The sequence below is a fragment of the Galeopterus variegatus genome, unplaced genomic scaffold, assembly GCF_000696425.1.
Source record: "Galeopterus variegatus unplaced genomic scaffold, G_variegatus-3.0.2 Scaffold1959, whole genome shotgun sequence".
Lineage (NCBI taxonomy): Eukaryota > Metazoa > Chordata > Mammalia > Dermoptera > Cynocephalidae > Galeopterus > Galeopterus variegatus.
Window position 1 is genome coordinate 235,290 of NW_007728070.1, and position 16,849 is coordinate 252,138.

The 16,849-nt window shown below is 61.1% G+C and overlaps 1 protein-coding gene across 1 annotated transcript in view; it reads right to left on the reverse strand.

Moving 5' to 3' along the window:
- COL9A3 (collagen, type IX, alpha 3) overlaps positions 1-16,849 on the reverse strand; it is a 24,403-nt gene that overhangs the window by 5,737 nt on the left and 1,817 nt on the right. The window contains exons 3-30 of the mRNA XM_008579809.1: positions 16,502-16,574; positions 15,175-15,210; positions 14,449-14,520; positions 13,757-13,810; positions 12,578-12,613; positions 12,259-12,282; positions 11,978-12,031; positions 11,628-11,681; positions 11,202-11,243; positions 10,028-10,084; positions 9,510-9,563; positions 8,810-8,863; positions 8,447-8,500; positions 7,968-8,021; positions 7,411-7,464; positions 6,576-6,629; positions 5,928-5,981; positions 5,749-5,802; positions 5,231-5,275; positions 5,078-5,131; positions 4,950-5,003; positions 4,376-4,429; positions 4,154-4,225; positions 2,785-2,820; positions 2,044-2,088; positions 726-758; positions 377-523; positions 152-206 (exon numbers count right to left, since the gene is read on the reverse strand). Of these exons, the coding sequence (XP_008578031.1) occupies positions 152-206; positions 377-523; positions 726-758; positions 2,044-2,088; positions 2,785-2,820; positions 4,154-4,225; positions 4,376-4,429; positions 4,950-5,003; positions 5,078-5,131; positions 5,231-5,275; positions 5,749-5,802; positions 5,928-5,981; positions 6,576-6,629; positions 7,411-7,464; positions 7,968-8,021; positions 8,447-8,500; positions 8,810-8,863; positions 9,510-9,563; positions 10,028-10,084; positions 11,202-11,243; positions 11,628-11,681; positions 11,978-12,031; positions 12,259-12,282; positions 12,578-12,613; positions 13,757-13,810; positions 14,449-14,520; positions 15,175-15,210; positions 16,502-16,574 (1,529 nt within the window). The remainder of the gene's footprint in view (positions 1-151; positions 207-376; positions 524-725; positions 759-2,043; positions 2,089-2,784; positions 2,821-4,153; positions 4,226-4,375; positions 4,430-4,949; positions 5,004-5,077; positions 5,132-5,230; positions 5,276-5,748; positions 5,803-5,927; positions 5,982-6,575; positions 6,630-7,410; positions 7,465-7,967; positions 8,022-8,446; positions 8,501-8,809; positions 8,864-9,509; positions 9,564-10,027; positions 10,085-11,201; positions 11,244-11,627; positions 11,682-11,977; positions 12,032-12,258; positions 12,283-12,577; positions 12,614-13,756; positions 13,811-14,448; positions 14,521-15,174; positions 15,211-16,501; positions 16,575-16,849) is intronic.

Here is a 16,849-nt window from a genome sequence, read left to right on the forward strand (position 1 = left end):
GACTGGCCACAGGAGCACGGACCTCCAAGGGCTAATAGGCAGGTGGGCCAACATGCAGCTCTTTTTGTCTGGAAACTGCTGGGACCTGAGAGCAGGGATGGGGCAGCAGCCAAGGCCGTGCCTCGAGACACCTCCGACCCTGGTGACTTACCGCTTATCATTCCCCCACACAGCTCCCTGATGCGCTGCTCACTGGCATCTTTCCCCTGAAATTCACCCCATAAATTCGTCAGCACATGGGGCGGTGTCTGGCAGCCTCTAAGGCACACCCACAATGACACTCCTCAAGGTAACTTTGATTTTAGGAAAAAACGTTCTAAATCTAGTAGAAGCCCGATGCCAACAGCACTGACTTGAGAGAGGAAAAGCAACGTACCGGAACTCCTGGTTTCCCCGTGATGCCAGGGATGCCCTGGATGCCCTGGAAGCCCAGGGGCCCGGGAGGGCCCGGGACGCCCTGGACACCATTGGTGCCATTGGGACCCTGGATGCCTTTGGGGCCCAGCTCCCCTCGATTGCCAGACTGCAGAGAAACAGGATGAAGGTGGGTCAGAGGCGAGCCTCACCTGGGAGCTGGGAGCTGCCACCCAGCATGCAGACACAGCAAGCACTTGTATGATCTCGGGTCTGGGTGGTGCCCTGCAGGGCCCTGGTCACCCAGAGGCAGACAGGAAACCAATGGGCTCCTCTGGGTCTTGTCATTGGAACATCTGCCAGGCACTCACCTCTCCTTTTGGTCCAACAGGGCCACCGGGACCCTGTGAAGAGAAAGGCATGTGTCGTCATGACTGGCACAGCATGCTGTTGTTAGTGGGTAGGAAGGAGCGCCCGAGGAACAATCTAGCACGTCACTAGCTGAGGAGGAGTAAAAATCAAACCATCCACAAACCTATTTGATTACATCAAAATACTGACAGTGGTCCTTTCCTTTCATTTTCTAGGTTCATTTTTCCACATTGCTGCGACCATATTAATCTATTGATGCTTTTTTTAAACGTATTTTCCCCGCACAGCGTTTTCTCTGACATGTGTTCACTTTGTTTCCATTCTTTTTTTCCCCACTATTATAAATGAGGCCGTCTCTGTCTAAAACTCTGGGCTCTTGTCCAGCTGGCCCTCAGGAATGCCCAGCCCAAGGTGTGTGAACAGGGACAAGGTACCTCACCAGACAGCAGATGGGCCAGGGGGGCATGCCACGCCCTGCTGAGGCCCGTAGGCGACCGCCACGTTGCCTCCCACACCTGACTCTTCCAGCAGCTGAGAGCAAAGGTTAGGTCCCCATGGTGGGGGTTCCATCCCCCCAGTCCTAGCCCCCCACTCCCATCAGCTTAGCAGCCAGGCGGGGCTGCTGCTTAGATTTCCAGGGTCCCGTTTGACAAGGTTGTCTAAGAATTTGCCAAAATAAATAAAACACACACAATTGAGATTATTCTGGCTGGAGGCATAAAAAGTCTACCAGGGATATAAAGGTTTTGCCAGAGACTAGGATCCCTGGGACTAAGGCATCTCTGTTTCACCCAGACACAAAGGAAAGACTTCATTCTAGAACTAAACACCCGGCCACGTGGAAGACAGAAAGACCTCCTTTCCCTCGAACCTTAGGATTGTTCCATGTCCGTTACCTCCAGGAGAGAGTGAGTCTGTCTCTTGACTCAGTCAAGGATTTTATTTCTGCTTAACTGAGTTTTAGTTCTGTGGCAGCGGAGTCTTCTTCAGTTAATCTCAACTGTGACTGATTCATGCCAAGAGGCCACAGGTAGGCTGACTTGCACAAGGCACAGTGTAGAGAAGCCCACGCATCTGAGACTCTCCTGGGGAACAGACCGTCCTGTGTGTCTGCCAGGCCCTGCCCATATGCAGGAGAGACGGCCAGCGGCCAGGGCCTCGGCGCCCAGGCGACCCGCACCTACCCACACGTTCTCTGTGGAGCTGCCGGTGCTTCTGTCGGGACCTGCAGATGTTGGCCTTGTCCACAGGATAGCTCCACCCCAGTGAATAGTGCCCCCTCGCTTGTCAGTAACAGGTTAACTTCATCTCACTCACCCGTTCTCCTTTCTCCCCAGGAAGGCCATCGGAACCTGCAATGCCCTGAAATGATACACCCAAAGTTAAAATAAGTGTTCCCGTGCCAACAGGGACTTCTCCGTGCCTCAAGCTACCTGCACACAAACCCTGGTGTGTGTGATGTTCATCCCCTGAGACTGAGGCCGGAAGTCTGGGGCCCAGAGACAGCTGTACAAGGACCGTGCCTAGGGGCGGGGACCACAGAGGGAAGTCTCTTCTTTGCGTAACGAGGCTTTTCTGCCACCAGAACTTCCTCTGGGGTTAGATCTCTACATGCCTTGAGCAACGCAGAAAGGGCCAGGTGCTGCCTGGAAGTCTAAGCGGCAACCACGGCCCCACCCACCCCCGGCCACTTCAGAGAGAGTGTCCCAAAGAGGAGCAGCAGTGCTTTCCCACTCTGCTTCTGCAACACGGGGCTCTTTCAAAAGTTAGTTTCCCAGGATGGCAGGGAACACACACACCCCTGTGAGGTCCCCATCGATGCCTCCCAGACCAGAGGCAGCTCCTGGTGCACCCACAGCCACATGGTGACTGGCTGGCAGCTCTTTGCACCCAGGAAGGCAGCTTGTACCATCCCTGCTCCCGGCTCCAGAGGCTGGGTGCCCAGAGCTGTTGTCACAGACAGGTGGGAGCGATGGGAGCCTACATGAGAGAACACGAAGGACGGAAGATGGAAGGAACAAGTAGACAGTCCACAGGCTGAAAGACCACCGTGCTCACCTGGTCTCCCTTGGGTCCTGTGGCACCTCCTGGGCCCTGGGGGCAGAGAGAAGGTTCTGGATAAGAGGAATCACAGGTGTTGGGCCCCTGCATGCGTTGGTAGGGTACAAAGAGCCTGCTGTGACAGCCAGCTCCGTCCCTGACCCAGCACAGTCCCAAATGCCAGACTTGTGTTCCTGTGTCATTGGGGTCAGCACTTGGCACACTGCTCTGCACCTGCGCGACCCACTTTCCCTACAGAACTGCCGCACCATCTGCAGCGCCAGTGACCTTATGTGAGTATCTCTGTGCACACGTCCTGGGATAGTCTCGTCACTGTAGAGTTGCCGAGTCAAAGGTCCAAAAGCTCATGTTAATCGTCTTCCATTGGATTGTGAAATCAGGGATGTGTCTGGGAATTTCTAGGAACCCCCCCCTGGCCCTTAAAAAATGTCCATTTGTTCAAATAGCAGCACAAATGAGAATCTGCCCAGAGAGCAGAAAAGCGTGAGACTCCCTGTGATGGAAAGAAAAGCCAGGCAGAAGCCCCACCCCCAGGACAGGCACAGTGCGCAGCAGGTGGGGCGGGTGTCCAGCCCCGCCATCTCTCAGAGGGCCTGCAGTTGTTGGCACATCCCCCAACCCCTGGAATGTCCTGCCCAAGGGCTAATAAAGGGCCCATTGTGGGGTGGCGGTCTCTACGCCCCCAGATGCCTGTCTAGAATGAAGGGGCGTCTGGAACAGCAGCTTCTGGACCTCCCTTGTGTCTGTAGTGACATCCTGAGCCTTCCTGGGGCTCTGTCCCTTCCCAGTGGGGGCAGCCAAGACAGACACATGGGGTTCCCACGTGGCCAGGGCCCAGACCAGACCCACAGCATCTTCCTAGGTGGTTGGAGGCCTCGGCCCACCAGCCAGCTGGGGTTCTGGCAAGCCACACAGCCCCTGTGCCCTGGACCCCCAGGATCCAAATGCTGTGGCTGTACCACTGTCTGGAACACCAGTTTCCAAACTTGTTTTAAAGACATGTGACTCTGCCTTAGCTGGCGACTGACAGGTGGACGTGGTGTGGGCTGGAGCACTGCCTCTCCCCCGTCCCGATTGCTGGGCACCAACTGCGTGCCCTTTGCGCTTGCTGAGCCTCCACGTGGGGATGGACATAGAGTGGTCGTGGCTTCTGGAGCCCCTTCTCACCCACAAGAAAAGCTGCATGGAATGACGGAGGTACCACAGGGCCTGTGCTTGGGCCACTGTCCCCATTGCACAGCTGTGCAGGCAGCAGACTCAGGGAGCGGCCACTGCTGCTGTGGCACCATGTGGAGCCATGGGCCATCTCCTCTGTCTGTCCTGTGGGACTGTGGGGGATGGGGGCAATGGGGGGTAGGTCACTTACGCGGTCACCCATGTCACCTCGGAGGCCTTGGGGGCCCGGAAGGCCAGGCTCTCCCATGCTGCCCTTCTGGCCCTGTGGAAAAGGTCCCAGCTCATCAGTGCACATGGGGCAGCCCAGACAGGACCCCTCCCCTGCCTGGCCTAGCCCACCTGGGCTCCCTGCCCTTGGCCTGGGCATGCTGGTCACTGCACAGGCCCAAACCCTCATCCCCACCTTACCCACCTGGAAGCCGCGGATGCCAGGGGCCCCAGGAGGGCCTTGCGGGCCAAGGGCCCCCTGAAGGACAAAGTGAAGTATGAGAGGATGTGCTGAGGTTTGAGGAGAGAGCCTCTGAGGCCTGGGGAGGGGCCCTAGAGGCCAGCTTGCCTCCTCGTCGGTGGTGGGGGATCACAGGAGCTGGTCCTGAGCCACCTGGCCAAGTTGCTGGGACACCACCTTCAGGGTGCAACTGAAGGGATCTCAAGCTCAGACGTGCCCACAGGCCAGACTCGGTGCCAGGCACTGATGCCCTGCCTCCCTGGCCTGTGGCTGGTGCCATCATTACCTTGGTCTGCAGGTGGGGCACGAGGCTTAGGGAGCTCCTGTTGTGTTTCCTGGGGTCTGAGTCTGGGCCTTAGTACAAAGGTCTCAGGGACAGGAGAGTTCAGTCCTGGCCCCCACTGCCTCCCATATGCTCGACTTCTGTGGGCCCAGCCTGTCAATGCACCCAAATGCCATCCCAGCCTGCTCAGAACTGGGGCTACCTGCTGGCGGCTCGGTGCCCACCCCCCACCCAGAGCCCGTACCCCCCACTCACCGCAGAGCCCCTGTGGCCAGCCTCACCGCGCTCCCCGGGCATGCCAGTGTCTCCCTACAGGGAGGGGAAGGGGAACGTGAGAGCAGGTCTCAGGGGTTTGTGGTAAGGGGAGGGCTGTGGATACTCACAGGCATGCCTGGTTCTCCCGAGGGGCCAGCCTCACCCAGCTCCCCAGCTCTGCCCTACGGAAGAAGGGACAGCCTGAGCACCACCTGCGTCCCCTCTGCCCGACACAGGGTGCTGCCTCCCCACCCCTACCCAGGGAGGAAACAGCCACATACCAGTTCTCCCTTCTCGCCTTTGGACCCTGCACGTCCAGGGAGTCCCTGCCAAGATAGAGCTCAGGTCAGGCTGATGAGCCTATGCAGTGCGCACACAGGGAGCAGCCCACGGGAACAGCCCACAGGGAGCAGCCCACAGGAACAGCCCACCGGGAGTCACACATGACAGCATTCATGGGGCAGAGAAAGAGCACCCCAAAGGGCAGGGCTGGCTTCTCCCAGCCCAGAGTGGGCTCTGACAGCTTCCCTGGCCTTGGTGCAGAGTCTGCTGCAGCGTCCAGGGGTGGGCACACGCACATTCGCACATGTCCCATGCATATACATGAGCACACATGTGTGACCAAAACAGGCACAGACCACAGGCACCCACTTGGTGCCAGAGGCTATGACAGACCCTGATGAGCACAGTCCCCAGAACCACCTGCAGGAGGCCAGCCTGACAGTGACCAATCCCCAGCCCACGACCACCCAGCAGAGAGAAGTGGTGACCCAGCAGCCAGCCCCTGCCCAACACTCACCGGCAGCCCGTTGGGGCCCTTCTCTCCAGGGGCGCCATTGCGACCGGCCTCTCCCTGGAGGACAGTGATTGGGGTGAGAAGAGAAGAGGGACACTGAGGCCTCAGGGGGCTGCACTCCTCCCAGCCCCTCCCATCATACTACCAGCCCCCTTTCTAGCAGGCTGGCTTCCAGGACCAACCTTCTCTCCATGGAGCCCTGGCATGCCGTCCCGGCCATCCTTGCCTGGCATGCCCTGGGGAAAAGGGGCAGCATGAGGCCTGCAGGGAGCCACTCCCCTCCCCTTCCTCTACAGTCCTATCCCCTCGGGGAAGCCCCCTTCCCATCCCTCAAAACTGGCTCTGCCCTTCTGAACCCCTGGGCGGTTGACTGTGGTTTCATGATTGAGGTGGCCACATGGTAGCCCGCACTGCCCTCTGTGACCACGCTGGTGTCCTCAGCGGCATCTGCCCAGATGCTGCAAAGGGCCCCCAGAGAAGTTCGGTTGTAACCCATCTTACAGGTGGGGAAACTGAGGCTTGGGAGCCATGACTTGGGCCAGATCCACCTAGGCCTACGCTATTTTTAACCTTAGGGCATGGCTGAGTGCTGGGAAAGTGGTAGGAGGCCCATTTCCCTGCCTTTGGTCCCTCAGCACTGAGTCCTCCAGGCCATCCTGCACATGGAGGGACCCCCAGGCACCCACTGCCCACGGCCGGGGGTGGGGAGAGGTCTGGAGAGGAAATGGAGACTTGGGAGGGACCAGAGGGGAACACGGGTCAGTGCTGAGGGGTGGGCACACAGCAGGGAGCCAGGGTGCCAAGCACACTGCAGCAGCCAAGATACTCACCGGCTCTCCAGCCAGCCCAGCCACTCCAGGGATTCCTTTGGGACCAGGTCTGCCCTAAGGGACACACAGTGACAGATGTGGCCACTATTGGGGCCCTGAAGAATCTCTTCAGACTTCCTCACTAGTCCCCGTACTGGCCCCACCGGAGCCGCACCCACGCCCACTGCTTTCTGGACTCTAGGTGCCATGCTCCGGGCGGAGGTGGCTGCACTGGCTGATCCCAGCCACCTGGGAAAAGGCTCAGTCCCATCCCCCAGGGCCTGCTGGTGCATGGGCAATGCTGCAGCCTCGCACGGCTGCTCCTAGGGGCTCCGGCTGCCAGGGCTCTGTGCAGAGGAAGCCAGGTCAGTTTGGAGGCTGCCACAGGCAAACACCAGTTTGGGGATGGTCACTTCTGTTCATTTCATGAGATGCTTAACTGTCTCGACTTTGCTTGCTTAATCCAAGAGCTGTTTTCTCTCTTATTCCTGTTTTGCAGCATGGCAGCCTTGGCGCAGCAGAAGCCACTCTGCCCAGGGCCCCACAACCAGGATTCGAACCTGGGAGTCTGGTCCTGGGGCCCCTGCCTAGACCGCTCGCTACTGGCCACGGTGGAGAGGGCTGAAGGGCTCCCACGTGGGCTTTGGGAGAACAGCCTGGGATAGGGAGAGTGCTGGGGGCCCCTCCAGGGCCAGGACCCCTTGTGTCTAGAGGCCCACCCAACCCTCCCGCCACAGGCAGCCCTCAAGTCCCCCAGCAGGTGCCTTCTGTGTGTCTTTCCACTCCCGACACCAGTCAGGAATAGATCAGGTTCTTCTACGCAAGGACCCAGAGAATCCGTTTCTCTATCACTTACCAAGTCACCCTTGGGGCCGCGGAATCCCTCTGGGCCCCTCTCGCCTCTGTCACCCTGGAAATAACAGGGGGGCAGGGACAGAGTTAATAATATAGAGAAGGTGGGAGAGCTGGACCAAGGAATGGCCGAGCCCCCTTCAGCCCTCTGGAAGTGGTTGCCAGATTGAGGGTCACGGAAGTCAGAGGGATGACAGTGACACCTCACTTCATGTCCAGAGCGGGAAAGGAGGCAAATCTCCCACAAAGGAGGGGCTCCTTAGGTAACGTGCCTCCTGTGCCACTCCCCCGGCTGTACCAGCCCCAGGTGTGTCAAACCCCAGGTGTTCTACACCAGGTGTGCCAACCCCCAGGTGTGCCATACCTCCAGGTGTGCCACCCACACACATGCCACAGGCCCCAAGTGTGCCATACACCCAGGTGTGCCCACAGGACGGCTCAGCCTGGTGCAAGGCCGGTGGCACCCAGCGGGGCTGGGGAGGCCCCTGAGTGAAGCAGGTAGAAAGGCGGGGAGGCCCGAGCCTGCGTGGGGCCCACTCTCTACCCCAGATGCACACTCACCACCTTCCCAGGTACTCCTGGGATCCCGGGGGGCCCTCGGAACCCAATGGGACCCTGCAGAAGAGAGGGGTATGTGCACTCTTCTTGTCTGAAGCCTGCTGCGTCCTCCCAGTGACCCAGCTCCATCAGGAGAGGCCCTGCAACAAGTACCCCCTGCCTCTTGGACTCCCCAGCAGGTCCCTCCAATAAGCCACCCATGGTCCCCAAACCCTCCCTCATTCCTCTTTTGGGACTAAGCCACAAAAATCCTCAAAGAAGTCCAGTTTTTGGAGCCTGTGTGGGGGCAGGTCTCTGTGAGAATGCTTAGCCAGCCCTCTCCCATGTCCCCTGTGTGGACAGGACCCAGAGGGAGGCTGGCTGCCAAAGAGCTCACTCATGGGCCAATCTGAAGTCTGGAGGTGGGGACAAGCCCAGGCCCCCCAATACCTGGGCTGACCTCGGGCTGCCCCACAGCCCTCCAAAGGACCAGAAGGACTTACCCGGTCCCCAGGGGGCCCAAGTGGCCCCAGCAGTCCTTGTAATCCCCGGGGGCCCTGTCAGGAGAGAGCTGGAGATGTAGGGCCAGGCTACACCCCCACCCCAGGAGCCACTGAGAGGCCCTGGCTCTGGAGTGCACCTGGAAGCCCCAGTGTCTTTCCTAGAAACCCTCAGCCTCAGCTCAGTCCCCTCCAAGAGAGGGGGCCCCCAGGCTTGGGTCAGTAGCCTTGACAGAGGCAGGACCCCAGCCTCGCTGTGCCCTATACCTGGGTGTTGGCTGACCATTGCTGCAGCCTGAGCTGACCCCCATTGGGCGCTGTCTCAGGGGTTCCCATCCCATTATCTCTGCCCCTCCCTGGCCTCACCTGCAGCCCCACGGTGCCTGGGACGCCAGGGGGCCCAGGGGGGCCGCGGTCACCCTGCAATGAAAACAAAGAATGTGGTGGTAAGCAGATTCAGTCTGCCCTTCTAGAACCTTCTGCTGCCTGCTGGTGCCCCCACCAAGCCCAAGCACATCACAGCTGAGCCGTGGGGGTTGGGTGAGGGGGTCACTTGCCCACCGATCCAGAGAGGCCACAGGGGTCATGGTGGCCTCACTCCTGCCTGGGCTTGGTCTGTGATCTCTGTTCTGCAAGGCCCCCAGCGCTTCCCAGGTTCCTCCTCTGGCCAGCTGGTGTCCCCTCTGGCTACTCCTGCCATGCTAAAGGGCATTCCAGACCATCTTGTCCCCAGCCTGTAGGTGAGTGGCCACTCCACGGGCAGTGGCCACAGGATGAGGGGTGTCAGGGGCAGCAGGGACACTTTGGGCTAAAGCCATGTCCTCACGGACCCCCCCGCCACACTCACACCAGGGAGCTTCCATGGTGAGGTCAGGCGGGGAGGGTCTGTCCAGAGACCCTGCCCCAAATCGCCCAGCTCTGACTGAGCAGCCAGGCCCTGTCTGGGAGGTGTGCACAGCAGGTGCCCATCAGGCTGTGCCCTGAAGCAATGCCTCCCTCCCTGCGCCCCAGGCCCCCAGCCCTCTTCCCTGGCCATCGCCTCCTGACTCAGCAGCCGGCAGTTTACCTTCTCGCCATCTTTGCCCACTTCTCCCTGCTCCCCTTTGTAGCCAGTGGGGCCCTGAAAGCAAACATGGGCGTCACAGCCCCACCCAGACCCTCAGACACCCCCTTCTCCGAGCAGCACTGGACTGAGGTCTGTGTGGCCAGTCAGCCCAGGACCCAGGCACAGCAACACTGCAGAGTTCAGGACTGCATGCCTGGCCTAGATGGGGAAGCCGAGGCTGGGAGGCACTGGGACCCACCTGAGGGCTCTCAGCGGGAGGGAGGGGGCCTGGAGCCAGCTCTCCCCTACGCCCTCCCTCTCAGCCTCCTCTGACCCCCACAGCCCAGTCCTGGCCTAGCCATACCAGGTCCCAGGTGTCCCTGGGGTGTTGAACCTGCTTCCTCCTGTGACAACCCTGGACACAGGGCCAGGCTTTCTGCCACCCCATCCCCCCCAGTCTCGCAGCCCCTGAGGGCTGGGCTGCCTCCTGCCCAATGTGGGGGGTGTGCTCAGGTCCAAGCCACCCTGAGGCCACTCACCTTGAACCCTGGCATTCCTGGAGGTCCGGGAGGGCCTGGTGGGCAGATGGCTGGGCACTGTTGGGAAACAGAGTGATCAGACTCCTCCTAGCCACAGGGAGCAGGACCCCAGCGCAGAGGTGAGCACCCAGAGGGGCCTAAGCAGGAGGAGGCCGCATTCAGTGCTGGCCATGGGCTGTGGCGGGGGATGCCCCCCTCACAGCCAGCTCTGATTTCTCAGCCCCACAGCGGATGGTGGGTTTCAAAGCAGCTATTCACACAGTGGCCGCTGCCTCCACAAAGGGGCCTTCATCTCCGGCCCAGCAGCCACCTCAGAGGGGGCGCTGCTTGGGCAGAGTGTGCTCGGGGCGGTGCAGGCCACAGACCTGCCACTCCATGCCAGAGGCCCAGCCTGCGCCAGAGGCCCAGGGAACCCAGGGAAGGCACGGAGATTTCTAGATTGTTCCATGGCTGAACGGGCAGGCTGGGTGGGGGTGTACAGCCAGCACTGCGCACCTCACCCCGGCCCGGCCCACCCTCCTTATCCTGAAAGACCCCAGGCCCTCCTGTCTGGGATGGCGTGGGGCGAGGGGAGGATTGAGGAAGTGGCCACAGGGTCAAGTCAAACCGGGTTGGATTTTTTTCTTTCAAAAACCCAGAACCTCCCACGGACATGAGGTGCTGACCGACAGTCCAACAGCTGCACAAGAGCAGGAGTGGGTCTGGGGCCTCCCGAGTCACTCTTTACACGCAAGTGACGAGACTCCAAGATCAAGATAGAAGCGAGTCCCAGGCTCTAGCATGGAGCTATCTGTGATGAGGGACATGTCCTGCCCTGCCCAGTATGGTCGCCGCCTGCCAACTACAGCTCAGCACTGTGGAGACGTGGCTCATGCCAAGGAGGAGTTGAGTTTCCACGTGATGTGGTTGCAACTCAGGTCATGTCGCCCCTTGGGGCTGAAGCTTCATGAGGGACAGCATGGTCCAGACTGCGGTGGCAGCAGGGTGGGGGAGGCCCAGGCTCTCTGCTAGCACAGGTCACCCCAGGAGTCCCTGAGCTGCCTTCCTGCCCATGTGGAACAAGCCCCCTCCGGTGGAACGCTGTGTCAGAGGGTCTTGGAGGTGCTAACAAAGGCTGGACTCCTCCCCCAAGGCAGGTACCCCCAGCCCCTTCACAAACAGTGCAAGTACCCACCTGAAGGTCAGTAGCGCCTTCAGGGAGGACCCCTGGCTGTCCCTGGAACACAGAGAGAAGCTGACATCCACCTGCCCTCCCGTCCGCCTGCACACACCGCCACTCACCCCCTTTCTGACCACAGCCTCCCCCATCCACCAAGGCACTAGGGGACCCTTCATCCCTTCCCCCAAGTGGCCAGTGCTGGGCGCAGCTGGCCCATCCGTGAGGCATGTGACGATGACAGAAGCTACCTGTCCTTGGGGTGGGATGGCCATGGGGGCCTGAGCCCTGACCAACCCCAAGTCAGCCGACCAGCCAGAGCTGCTGGCTCCTATTCCCTGTCTGTTCCTGCCCAAGTGTCCCCTTGTGGGCATGCAGCCTGGGGAGGGGGGTACGGGGGGTGTCCATGCCTGGCACTCCCTGGAGCCCCTGCCCAGTACTTACAGGGGGTCCAGGAGGTCCTGGGGGGCCAGGGAGGCCTGGGAGTCCAGAGGGTCCCTGGGGAGGATTATGACTTAGAGCAGGACCAGTCCCCACCTCAATGAGGTGACCAGCTACTCCCAAAGAGGAGGACACTCCTGGCTCCCTTCTTCCTTCCCTAGCCCATGGACAGACATCCTTGTGCTGATGTCTGTTCTTTTCCTTAAATCATTAGCTAGGACTCTGTCAACACCCAAGAAAGGGGGGTAGGGCAGGAGGAGGAGGGAGGGGAGTAGGGGAGGGGGGAGGGAGCCCCTGGGGTACAGGTGAGCCTGCTCAGAGGGGGTGGGGGAAGGTATGGGGCAGCCACTCACCGGGGGGCCACGGAGGCCAATCCCACCTGGGAGGCCACTCACTCCTGCCTCTCCCTGGAGGAAGGTAAAGAAGTAAGAAGTGGGGGGTCTGCACCCAACAAGCCTGCAGGACCCCGGGGAGAATACCCCAGGGCCACTGCTGCGGGGTGCTCAGGTCACTGCCCCCAAGAAGCCCTGTCCCAGCCACAGTTGGGATATCCCAGCCCAGGTTGGCTCTGGGTGTGCGGGCAGCTCTGGGAACTCGCATGCTTGGGTGGAACACAAGCGCTGTCAGTACTCACAGGGGGTCCGGGGAGGCCTTTGCCCTGCAAGGACAAACGTGGGGGGTCAGAGCTTGCTGGACACAGGATGGGGTTGGTCCTACCTCCCCCAAGAAGGTTCAGGTGGGTCCTGGGAGAAGAATGGCTCAAGGATGGGCATCTGTCTCCCCTGGGGAGATAGAGCACAGCCCAGACAGGGTCCTGGGACCCCAGACCGGGGACCAGCCCCCAGGTGCAGCTGCAGAGGGGGCAGCAGAGGAGAGGGCCTCTGGAGATCACCCACCCTGGCCAGACCCTCTGGCTCCTCAAACTCCTATGGAGAGGAGAAGACGGTACTCACCCCAAGCCCAGGTGGCCCTGGGGGTCCCAGACTTCCCTGTGGGAGGAAAACGGGTGTCAGGGTGGACTGGGCCCAGGAACCTGCCTCTGCAAACCTGTCCTGTTCCCTGAAGTCTAAGCCTATGACTCCTCCAAGGAGAGGAAAAGGTGATGGAAACTCCCTCAACAGAGGACTGCGGCCCAGGACAGGGACTTCTGATGCCTGGAAGGCTGGGAAGGACCCTTCACCAGCAATCCTGGCACATAGCAGTGACCCTAAATGCCCGTCTCCCCCAGGAAGCCCCCCAATAACCAACCTGCAGAGGCTGCTGAGACCTCAGGCCTCAGCCCATGCCACGGAGCCCCAGAACCTTGGGCAGCTGGACCCCAGCCCCTGTCCTCTCACTGCCTGCAGCTCTCACATCCATGACAGCTTCCTTGGACTGAGGAGGGAGCGCACACTGGTCCTTGCCCTGGAGGCCAGAGGTCCCCGCCCCCCCAGAAAGCCTGAGACCAGCCCACCCGCAAACCCCTGGACACCAATGGACTTGGCTGGCCGGCAGCTATTTCTCTCCGTTGTTTTCGACTCAGAATCCTCCTCATGGCTGGAGCACCCCCAAGGGCAGGGCTGTGTCCCATGTTCTCCCAACCTGGCCTTCCTGCCCTCTGCAATGTTGTGCGCCCGGGGCCAGCAGCACCTGCCGGCTGCCGGCCACGTCCCACAAGGGGGAAGGAGAGAGAACGCTGGGCTTGGTTTTGTAATCCCAGGCCACGAGAGGAGAAAGCCATCCAAAATGGGGTGTTGGTGAGTCAAGCAGTAGGTTTCAATGGACAATGGTAGGCTCGGTGATGATGGCCCCCTGGTGGTGATGCCCCAGGGCCATGGGAACTCCGAAGAGGAGGGGGGCACATGGGGCTGGTCACTGTCCCCCAACTGCACCAGCTCTCCCTGCCACAATCTGAATGCCAGGACAACTGGCCAGATGTGGGTGTGGGCCAGGGCACTGGCCAGTGGGCACCCTGCACCTGCCTGACCCCCACCCCCCCACCGGGGCCTAGCCAGTCGCCACCGGGGAAGCCGCCCCCCCTCACAACTGCCAGCTCCATGGTCTTGAGGATGCAGGATGTTCCACCTGGCCACCTCCTGGATGGGGGACTTCAACCTCTAAACTGAAGCCACCGGCCATGGGCAGGCACTTACCCGTTCTCCAGGGGCACCCTTAGGTCCAGGGGGTCCATCCCGTCCGGTCAGGCCCTGCGGAGAGAGGCAGAGAGATGGCTTGAGGGGCCACATGGGAAACCGTGTTTCCCCCAGGAACAAAACAAGGGTTTTCTTTGCTAAAACCCTTTCTTAACTAAAGAGTCCAGAGGGGTGGAGAAGACCCTTGGGTCTGGCACCTTCCTCTCTTGGCCCTGTCCACTGTCCACTCGGTGTGCCCAGAGGCTCCAGGGGATGAGGGGGCAACTAGTGAGGACCCAGCAACGGGGGCTCCCGCCAGAGTTGGGTCCTGAGGGGACGAACCCATTAGGACCAGACAGCTCACTTCTCAGACCCCAGGCCCAGCCCTAACGAAGCTTTGGTGGTGCAGGGGCCAGGCAGTGGTGGGCAGAGGAGCCTGATAATAGGCATTTGTTCCTGGAGTAGTGAGATCTGGCAAGGCTTCCGCTCCATTGCGGGCTGGCTCTGTCCTCTGCCAGACGCCAGCAGGGTCTGGGATGAAGGCCAAGGGACCCCTGTTGGAGACTTCTGGATGCTTCCATCAGGACTGGGTTTCCCGCTTGAGCAGGCCCAGCTGGAGAACAGCAATTAAAACCTGGCTCCTGCACTGGGCCAGGAGGGGGCCCCTTGAGGCAGGAGGGGACAGACGGAGGGAGGGGCGCTGGCACACTCACGTCCACGCCCGGCAGTCCCGGCAGCCCAGCCTCTCCTGGTTTCCCCGGCTTCCCCGGGGCCCCTTTTGGTCCCTGTGCGGGAGGAAAGGGCAGAGGTGTGAGGGAGGGGTCTGGGCCCTGAGCCTTGCCCTTCAGCGAGGAAGAAAGGTGTTTCCCATCCCAGACACCACCCAGCCACCTGAGGCGGCCCCCTCCCTCCAGAGGCCCAGCTCTCCCTGACATCCAGCAGACCCCGACCCAGCTGGGGCACACCTGCCCTGCCTGCCCACTCCTTGCTGGCCCCGAGAAGGCTGTCCCACCCCAGACCTGGGTCACGCCTGTAGGACGTTCATTTGGTCCCTTTGGCCTCCCCAGCTAAGGGCCAGCAGGTCCCTCTATGGACCCAGACAGTGCTCTGAGCCCCAGGACCCTGAATCCCTGGAGCTGCACGAGGTGAGGGACCAGGATACAACTCCAGAAGGTACTGTCCCCTTTCCCTGGCCTGTCTGGGCACTGGTCCAAAGAAAGCTTCAAAGCCATACCCTGCCCAGAGACACACGGAGTCCTGTACACTGCCCTCCTACCCGTCCTGGCTCCGGCCCCTGCGCTGAGCCTGCTGAGGCCTCCCCTCAGGTGACCGAGGGCCCAGCATGGCGAGACAGGGAGTCAATAACTCTCTGTCCTGTGTCCACCCCTCCCATCCAGACTGCAAACGGGCTGCCCACCCCCACAGCCGGGGACACTCACCAGGGGCCCAGGTAGACCTGGAGGACCAACTTCTCCCTGCAGAGGAGGAGATGCCCACATGTGATCCCGGAAAGTAAGGGTCCCCTGAAAATCCCATCCCAGGGGGGCAGAGCAGGGCTGGACTCCAAGACACCCTGGAGGACTGGTCCAGGGAGAAGAGGTGGGACCCCGAGGCCCCCTTGTCCACACCTAGGAGGTGCCCTCCTCTCTACAGCCAGCACTAGGGGAAGGGGTGAACTAGACAGACTGGGGCTCAGCCCGTGCAGGGCCCACATAGCATTTGGGGACACAACCCCCCAGAAATGATGGGAATGGGGCACGAAGCCCTGCCCCTGCACTGCCTGAGAGCATTAGCAAGCAGGCTGCAGGCACCAGTGCCAAGAGGCCTCTGCTCAGAGGGGGCAGCTCACCCCCCCAACCATGTTCTCCAGGAAGGTACCTGCTCCCCTCACCCTCCATTGAAGGTCACTAGGCCTGAAATCCTTTAACCGAGACCTTGAGGCCGGGTTTTAAGTGCGAGCCCTGGTGCCCAGGTACCCAAACCCAACAGGAGGAGCACAGGCAGGCCAAGGGCCCGGGCCACCTGGCCCAGAGTCCAGTGTAGCCATCCTGAGCAACAACACTGTGGCAGCAGAGAGAGGCTCAGGCCATCCAGCCAGGATGGGCACTGGGGACTTGGAGGGTGGCTGAGGGTGGCTGTGCGTGCTCTTGACACAGCCCTCCACTGCACCCACCCAGGGATCACAAGGAAACACCATGGGTGAGGACAGGCCCTGGAGGGGGCCCCTGCCCTTCCTGGAGGTAGCTGGATGGGGGAGGGTTTCACCACTGCAGGATTTCAGGTGCCTCCCATATTGTTTGGGCCACACCTGGCCTGGGACACCCATGGTGGATGCCATGTCTGGGGCTGAGCGAGCCCCTGAGCCCCCTGCAAGGATAGCTCCAGCCCCCAACAAGAACTACAGTCTCCATCCACCCAGAGGGACATGCCCCACACCCTCACAGAGCCCCTGGGCACCAGACCCCAGAATACAAGAGCACAGGCCCCTCAGGGGATCTAGAGACACATGCTTCAGTCACCACATTTCTGGCCTCAGGACCACCATGTGACCCAGCCCCCATTTGCAATCCCTGTGGGGTCTGCCCCAAGTAGGGACAGGATCATCTTTGTCCAGTTTCTCATCCCACAACGGACCCTGTGGTTGCCCAACTCTGGGAGGTGGGACTTGGTTTTTTTTCTCCATCTGGCCCGGGGGCTCAGGGAGGCTGGGACCAGAGCTAGAGCCTCAAGGAACCCTCCCCAGCCCTCCCCAGACCCCACACTCACATCAATGCCATCCTTGCCTGGCTTTCCCGGTGGCCCTTGTGGCCCAGGGGGTCCTGGGGGTCCCACGTTCTGAAATCGAGAAAAGTCATTAGGGAGCGACCCCCTCCCCCAGCGGGTCCCTCTTGCTCTGGGGTCTGCTCCACCAAGTGTCCCCTCTTTCGGTCGCAGAGGCCCATGACCCCCGCCCGCCTCAGAGACCCCCAAAGCCTGGGGTCACACGGAGCCCGGCGCCGGCCGCACTTTATCCACCGCTCCGCGGGGCCAGGAGTGGCAGCGCTCAGCCCGCAGGGAGCCGCTGAACAAAGGCGACATTGTGCGTCCGAGCGACGACAGCGGTGCGGGCGGCGG